Source organism: Anarhichas minor, unplaced genomic scaffold, assembly GCF_050575085.1.
Source record: "Anarhichas minor isolate MPS153535 unplaced genomic scaffold, ASM5057508v1 ptg000081l, whole genome shotgun sequence".
Lineage (NCBI taxonomy): Eukaryota > Metazoa > Chordata > Actinopteri > Perciformes > Anarhichadidae > Anarhichas > Anarhichas minor.
Window position 1 is genome coordinate 195,001 of NW_027466527.1, and position 8,235 is coordinate 203,235.

At 42.3% G+C, this 8,235-nt stretch overlaps 1 protein-coding gene across 1 annotated transcript in view; it reads left to right on the forward strand.

Annotated features, from left to right (window-relative positions):
• The window catches only part of gabra5 (gamma-aminobutyric acid type A receptor subunit alpha5), a 27,741-nt gene extending 20,927 nt beyond the window's left edge, over positions 1-6,814 (forward strand). The window contains exons 7-9 of the mRNA XM_076081551.1: positions 3,923-4,075; positions 4,502-4,713; positions 6,524-6,814. Of these exons, the coding sequence (XP_075937666.1) occupies positions 3,923-4,075; positions 4,502-4,713; positions 6,524-6,814 (656 nt within the window). The remainder of the gene's footprint in view (positions 1-3,922; positions 4,076-4,501; positions 4,714-6,523) is intronic.
• Positions 6,815-8,235: the final 1,421 nt, after the last annotated feature.

Sequence of the window (8,235 nt, forward strand, 5' to 3'; positions counted from 1 at the left end):
CAGACACATGTCCTTAATCAGCATTGCTAATCGGAGGTACAAATCCTCCTTAACGAGCTGAGAATAGGTCAGCAAAGCACTCACACTGGGCCGAGTTCACCTTTGACCTCGCAGGTTAAGCACCAGGAGCATCAACGTATCGACACAGAGTGTGATGTTGCTGACAGGCCGAAACCTGCTCACACACATCAGAAGAGGAAGAAAGCTCCACAGATGGTTGTTAGGTCTGCACTCACCAGTCGACCAGCATGGCCGCGTTGTTCTCCGCTATGAACGGCAGCTCCCCGCCGACGCTCCACAAGCCAAACAGTAAACTCCAACACAACTGCATTTTTTCGGACATTTCCGTCCAGGTCCAGGTGGAACCAGCAGGAGGGTTCAGATCAGAGCCGGGTCGGCCCAGTCGTGCCCCCACAGAGCGGGGCTGCAGGCCGGTGGTCCTCGGAGTGAAGGCAGCACAGGTGTCCCCTTCTTTAAGGACATGATGCTCGTCGCCGGTCCAAAACTTTCTCTCTCTCCCCCCCACCCCCCTCACCGGGTCCCTCTCAACCCCCCTCTGCCTCAGTCATCTGTGCTCCTGCTTGTAATCACCGCAGATCCAAGGTCTGTTTTCAGGATGTATGGCCCCCAACCAAGAGAGTCGTGAACGGGACGGACTGTCTGTCCCCTCTCACACTCATGGAGGGAGGGAGGGAGAGATATACAGGATGCAGATTGTGACGAGGGATTAGCGGGACAGAAAAATCCCATTTTGCAGGAGAAAGCAGCCGTCATCTGTGGATTCATATAGTTTATCAGACTCAGTGAGTTGTGTGATCTTCAGCTGATGAACAGGACGAGATGATTCCCGTCAAGTTAGATTACAACACGCCTCAAAAACTGATTTCACACGAGAGAAAGCTGCAAATAAAAAAAGGAAAGATTATTAGTATTATTATTACTATTGTTTAGTATTAAACAATACTATTATTTAGTATTGTTTTATAAATGAACTTGTATTCCAGATAAACTACATTTGACTAAATTCTAAGTCTTGTGTTCTACGATACGTCTCAGTTCTACTCGCCTCCAACCGTCAGTACAAGTCGTGTCTCATACCTGAATCCACATATCGATCTATCTCCACATCGCTCATTTCATACATACTTCACCTATAAATCCCAATATTGCATGTTTTCTGGTAATTCAATCAATAAACAGTCTACATTAAATAAGCACATGGTTCGTATACTCCTGTGTGAATTCAACACTTGACAAATGAAAAGTATTTTTCTGATGAACTTGCCTTCGTCTGTGCTTGTTGTTCACTTTTAACCCGAACGCTGAGAAAACAAGGCACATGGAAATAATATCAATATTTATATTAATAATAGTTTAGCAGGTAGTGAATAGCCTTACATGCACACACACATGCACACACACAATAATATGAATAAGAGCGAGAAAAAATAAATAAACAATATTTATACATAGTCAAATTTAAATAAAGTAAAATAGAATTAAATAAATATAAAATAATGAAAGAAACAGTTATTATCAGTGATTTCATTAATTCCACTAAAAACTATAAATGATCTGAATCATCAGCTCGACTGCCTGGATGTTGTTTTAATAGATTATAACAGCTCGTTTATATTCCGGTGGATTGTCACTTCAAGGATAAAGCTCTTTCTTTTCTTTATTGTCAATAATCCCATTAAAAGATCAAAACCAATAATACTTCCTATTCTCCTCACCTGTCTGTGTATTTATTCATTTAAGAAGGATTATTACACATTCGGTGCTCTAGTGAGGACGGCGTACGTGAGACTGACTCCAAATAAACAGTGCTTGTGTGTTCATGATGGTGATGATGATGGTGGTGATGGTGGTGATGTTGATGGTGATGATGATGTTGATGATGGTGATGGTGGTGGTGATGTTGATGATGGTAGTGGTGGTGATGGTGATGATGGTGATGGTGGTGGTGATAGGGATGATGGTGATGATGGTGTTGATGGTGATGATGGTGATGGTGGTGATGATGATGGTGGTGATGTTGATGGTGATGATGATGGTGATGATGATGGTGGTGATGTTGATGGTGATGATGATGGTGATGGTGATGATGATGGTGATGATGGTGATGATGATGGTGTTGATGGTGATGATGGTGCTGGTGGTGGTGGTGATGATGATGGTGATGGTGGTGGTGATGATGGTGATGGTGGTGGTGATAGGGATGATGGTGATGATGGTGATGGTGGTGATGGTGATGGTGATGATGGTGATGATGATTGTGTTGATGGTGATGATGGTGGTGGTGGTAGTGGTGGTGATGGTGATGATGGTGATGGTGGTGGTGATGATGGTGATGGTGGTGGTGATAGGGATGATGGTGATGATGGTGATGGTGGTGATGGTGATGGTGATGATGGTGATGATGATTGTGTTGATGGTGATGATGGTGGTGGTGGTAGTGGTGGTGATGGTGGTGGTGATGATGGTGATGGTGGTGGTGATGATGGTGGTGGTGGTGATAGGGATGATGGTGATGATGGTGATGATGGTGATGGTGGTGATGGTGGTGGTGGTGGTAGTGGTGGTGATGGTGATGATGGTGGTGGTGATGGTGGTGATGGTGGTGGTGATGATGGTGATGGTGGTGGTGATAGGGATGATGGTGATGATGGTGATGATGGTGATGGTGGTGATGTTGATGATGGTGGTGGTGGTGATGGTGGTGATGGTGATGATGGTGATGGTGGTGGTGATAGTGATGATGGTGATGATGATGGTGATGGTGGTGATGTTGATGGTGATGATGGTGGTGGTGGTGGTGATGATGGTGATGGTGGTGGTGATAGGGATGATGGTGATGATGGTGATGGTGGTGATGGTGATGGTGATGATGGTGATGATGATTGTGTTGATGGTGATGATGGTGGTGGTGGTAGTGGTGGTGATGGTGATGATGGTGATGGTGGTGGTGATGATGGTGATGGTGGTGATGGTGATGATGGTGATGATGATTGTGTTGATGGTGATGATAGTGGTGGTGATGGTGGTGGTGATGATGGTGATGGTGGTGGTGGTGGTGATGGTGGTGATGGTGATGATGGTGTTGATGATGATGATGATGATGATACTGGTGGAGTCTATTAATAAATGTTCATTCTCACTGTCTCCAGGTCAGATCTGTCTTTCCCTCTGGACACAAACTCACTAACATGAGTCTTTTGTGTTCAGTGATGAAGATTATAATCATCATCACTCAGTGATAAGTGACTCTGCGACGGTCACTTTATTTATATCAATTGAATTTATTCTGTATGGCCTAAAATCACAAATCACCAGCTCTGATCGGCAGTGATGGAAACATGGAAACTGAGAGGACACGATAATGTTATGTGACGCACGCTGAAGTGAAAATATAATAAATTAAATCAACAGGGATTTGGACAATTATTATAATTTATTATAGAATTATTGTTCTCTCTTCAAAGCCACCAGACTCCAGTCAGAAAACTCTCAGAACGTAAAACTCACGTCATTCAAAGTGGACAGAAACTGAATAAAACTCATCAAAACCATCTGTTAGTCTCTCCACTGTTCCAACAATCACTGACTCTGGTTGGACAGTTTGAGGAGAGACTGAATGAGTAACAGAAATAAAGAAGAAGTAATCACGTTAACATTTTCTCCGTTTAATAACCCTGTTTTCAAATGTAACTGCTGACAGTGGGAAAGGAGTCTATTGCCTGATTAAAGCAGGTTTTCCTGTGTTTAAAAAAACTGCATATACGTGCTAATTTTAAATTGAAATAGTTAATATACAAATAAGTAGTCTTCTGTTGAGGTCCAGCACCTTCTACATCCCAAACCGTTCCCTTCAGTGTCTTGGTTATCCAGTCGATTACATCTCCTCCTCCTTTGTCTGCAGGTCAATACACCGTGATGATGGCTCACTTCTACCTGAAGAGGAAGATCGGCTACTTTGTCATCCAGACCTACATGCCTTGCTTCATGACCGTCATCCTGTCGCAGGTTTCCTTTTGGCTCAACCGGGAGTCGGTGCCGGCGCGTACCGTCTTTGGTGAGTCACATTGCAAATTAAACATTTTTCACTTTACTAGTACAGTCATAAGTTTGTATTCTGTACAGGAGGCAATCTCTGTTTCTGTAAAGTGAAGTCAAAGCTTCATGTGTTAAAGCTGCATTATCTCTAGTGTCCACCAGGGGGCGACTCCTCTGGTTGTATAGAAGTTTATGAGAAAATGACTCTACTTCTCTCTTGATTTATTACCTCAGTAAACATTGTAAACATGAGTTTATGGTCTCAATCTCTAGTTTCAAGTCTTCTTCAATACAGCATGATGACCGGGTGTTGCTGCTGCAGGATTTGTCTCTGATGCTCTGAAATGTGACCTCCTTTTACTGCGACTTAATCTGTCAGAGTGAAAACCAAAATAGTGTGTCTGGTTGGTTAAAAAAAAAGTGACCCAGTTTTCTGCTCCACCAGGTGTGACCACCGTGCTCACCATGACCACCCTCAGCATCAGCGCTCGAAACTCGCTGCCTAAAGTGGCCTACGCCACCGCCATGGACTGGTTCATTGCTGTGTGCTACGCCTTCGTCTTCTCCGCGCTTATTGAGTTCGCCACCGTCAACTACTTCACCAAGAGGAGCTGGGCCTGGGATGGAAAGAAGGCGATGGAGGCCCAACAGCCCAAGGTGTGTGCTGTGTGTGAGGACCCAGAACCTGGCTGACTGGCGTTGTGGGGACCAACTGTTAAACAGTTTATCCTGGGACTGAGACATGGAGTCCCTAAAATTATAATGTTAAATATTGTTAAATATGTCTGTTTGTGTGAATGTTTGGCTGTCATTTTCTCACATTGTTGTGTTTTTCTATTCAGCAGTCTCAGTAATGTCCTTTTGTTGGTAATCTGAAAAAAGGATAAACTTGCAAAGTACAGATCTATGCCTTAGTACAGATATATGCCTTAGTACAGATCTATGCCTTGGTACAGATCTATGCCTTGGTACAGATATATGCCATGGTACAGATCTATGCCTTGGTACAGATATATGCCTTAGTACAGATCTATGTCTTAGTACAGAGCTATGCCTTAGTACAGATCTATGCCTTAGTACAGATATATGCCTTAGTACAGATATATGCCTTGGTACAGATCTGTCTTAGTACAGATCTATGTCTTAGTACAGATCTATGCCTTAGTACAGATTTATGCCTTAGTACAGATCTATGCCTTAGTACAGATCTATGTCTTAGTACAGATCTATGCCTTGGTACAGATCTATGCCTTAGTACAGATCTATGTCTTAGTACAGAGCTATGCCTTAGTACAGATCTATGTCTTAGTACAGAGCTATGCCTTAGTACAGATCTATGCCTTAGTACAGATATATGCCTTAGTACAGATATATGCCTTGGTACAGATCTATGCCTTGGTACAGATCTATGCCTTGGTACAGATATATGCCTTGGTACAGATCTATGCCTTAGTACAGATCTATGCCTTGGTACAGATCTATGCCTTAGTACAGATCTATGCCTTAGTACAGATCTATGCCTTGGTACAGATCTATGCCTTAGTACAGATCTATCCCTTAGTACAGATCTATGCCTTGGTACAGATCTATGCCTTGTTTTTGTTGGAAGTATTTTATGTTTGGAGAAGAAGCTGCCACTTGTAGTCTCAATGAGGACTGTATGCTGGTATGGGAAACATGACGAATGCAAGTGTCCTCTAGTATAAAATAAAATAAAGACATTTAAGTAGGATTCCACAGCCATAGTAGACAAAAGCTAAATTTATGATCATTTATGTAGATTTTTAAGACCTCCTGTTTCCAAAGAATGGAGTTGCAAGAATTGGCCTATTTAGTTGAATCTCTAGACATGTAAATAGTGTTTTTATCAGTGAAATATTTTGAACAGTCACTTGAGTTACAAAATTTCAGAGGTGCATGACCAAGTGCCGTGATTACGTCATTTTCTTGAGCCAGCTTCACTACACCGAGTATAAACTAAGCTTTAGAAAGAAACAACTTACAAACTCAGTCACACAGGCTTACACAAACAACCATGGTCACACACAGAACAACAAATATAATATTTCTACTGAAATCTGCTGTTTTCCAGCTTGTTACATTACGAGTTAACGTCACAGCAGCTCTTAAAACACTTCTGTGGGTTCAGGCTTTTCTTTTCTTCTCGACTCTATTCCTTCTCTCTTCTTGGAGGAAAGGAGTCACACATGATAACAAAGTAAGAGATGAATCGGTGGATCAATGAATTCAGAGGTCTGTCGTCCAGTGTTGTGGCACAGTGCCGGTTCATTACTGCCCAAGGACATCGATCCACACTTTCAACCTTCACTGGCCGTCTTTCATTCTTCTCTTTGTGTTGTTGTGTGTGTGTGTGTGGCTGTGTTGTTACCTACCTGTTTCATTATCTTCGATGAATGTGCAGCAGAATTGTGTGTTGGCTCAATCAATGCGTTTCTTTCTCCCACAGAAGAAGGACCCTTTGGCTCTGTCTAAAAAGCCAAACAACACCTGTTCGTCCGGTGTGAATTACACAGCCAACCTCACGAAGGACGTGTCCATCTCCACCATTTCCAACAGCACGGCTGTTCTGCTCAAACCCTCTGAAATCAAGGCCCCGGACCCCAAAAAGACTTACAACAGTGTGAGCAAGATCGACAAGATGTCCAGAATTGTGTTCCCGGTGCTGTTTGGGACCTTCAACCTGGTGTACTGGGCCACGTATCTCAATAGGGAACCAGTGATCAAAGGAGCCGTTTAAGCTCTGCGATCCTCCTGACAACCACTTCAGGATTTCATAACTGGAACGCAAACAAAATCAACGCCACTTAGTCCTTGTATCACAGAATCCCCTTTACGCCTGGCATTAAGATGCGGTTTGGGTGATCGGATTGCAATCGGATAGAGCTCGACCTCTTGAAAGTACAGGTGTGAATGCACCCAACACGCATTGAGGACGGATTGTGATCTGATCGACCACCTACTTAACCACACTGAACACGTGTGTAAACACGACTGCTTTTTCAATCCGCATACAACATTCATGTGAGTGCAAACACGTGATCTTGCAGGACTTGCACGAAGAAGCAACTGTTAGCAAGTTAGCGAGCTAAGCTACTAGCAAGAAAGTTTATCAAGATGGATTTTCAGGTCATTCATGGATGGAGTCAAGACCAGACCAAGTGTCTATTTTTATTTGGTCTGACAAAAGTATACAAGGGAAACTTCGCAATTCACATCACAACTGAGCCATTTCTAAAGAAGTGGTTCAGTAAATGGTGGAGAACATTCCTAGCTCAGTACAAACAGGAGGAGGAAGTGACGTTCGGTTGTCTGAGCCGAACAGAGTGATTGATTGATTGATTGATTCCAGTTCAGTAAAGGTAATCAGGTTGAATCGCATCTAGATACACTCTGGATATGAGACACATTTTAATGCCAGGTGTAAAGAGGTCAATAGAAGGGTTTTTGTAGGTCATTGGATAACATTGCATGTCTGTCAGCTTCATGTTGCCTTGAGTTACGATTTTTTCCCTTAAAGACTGTTTCATCTCATTTTAGAACTCCAGTCACTGGTTAGTTTATTCCAAATTCTGATATTTTACAATTTTAGTGGCATTCATATTTTCTCCTCGAGTCTCCAGTAGATGATGGTACAGCCAGGCCAAATGCTATGCAAAAAACTACATTTCTTAATGTGTCAGTACTTTTAGAGCAGCTCTCACTTTGTACAGACGGGCTGGAGGTCCGGGTGTACGAGGTCGGCACGTTGTTAAAGCAGATGAATAGCCATGCTAAATGTGTTGCCTTCAGAGTGTGATAACTCATTACGAATCCACTGAAATCTCTTACTTTTACCAGAAACCACATTTAACTTTCATTGACTACGTTTACATGCACAATAATATTCCACTATTATTCTGAATATGACAATATTCTCATTTTGATATTGTTCATGTAGACATCATATTCTGTTTGGATATACTGAATTATTGTGAATGGATCATGTTGAGAGTAAAACATGTGTGATATGTTGATATTGTTCAGGTTCTAGGATCATTCTTTGGACATGTATACATGTATATATATATAATATCTGAATATGAACGGCAGGAATATTTGTGGAATATTCAGTTTTATCAGTAATGTAAACACATATTGTCTTTTTCAGAATAAGGGCAA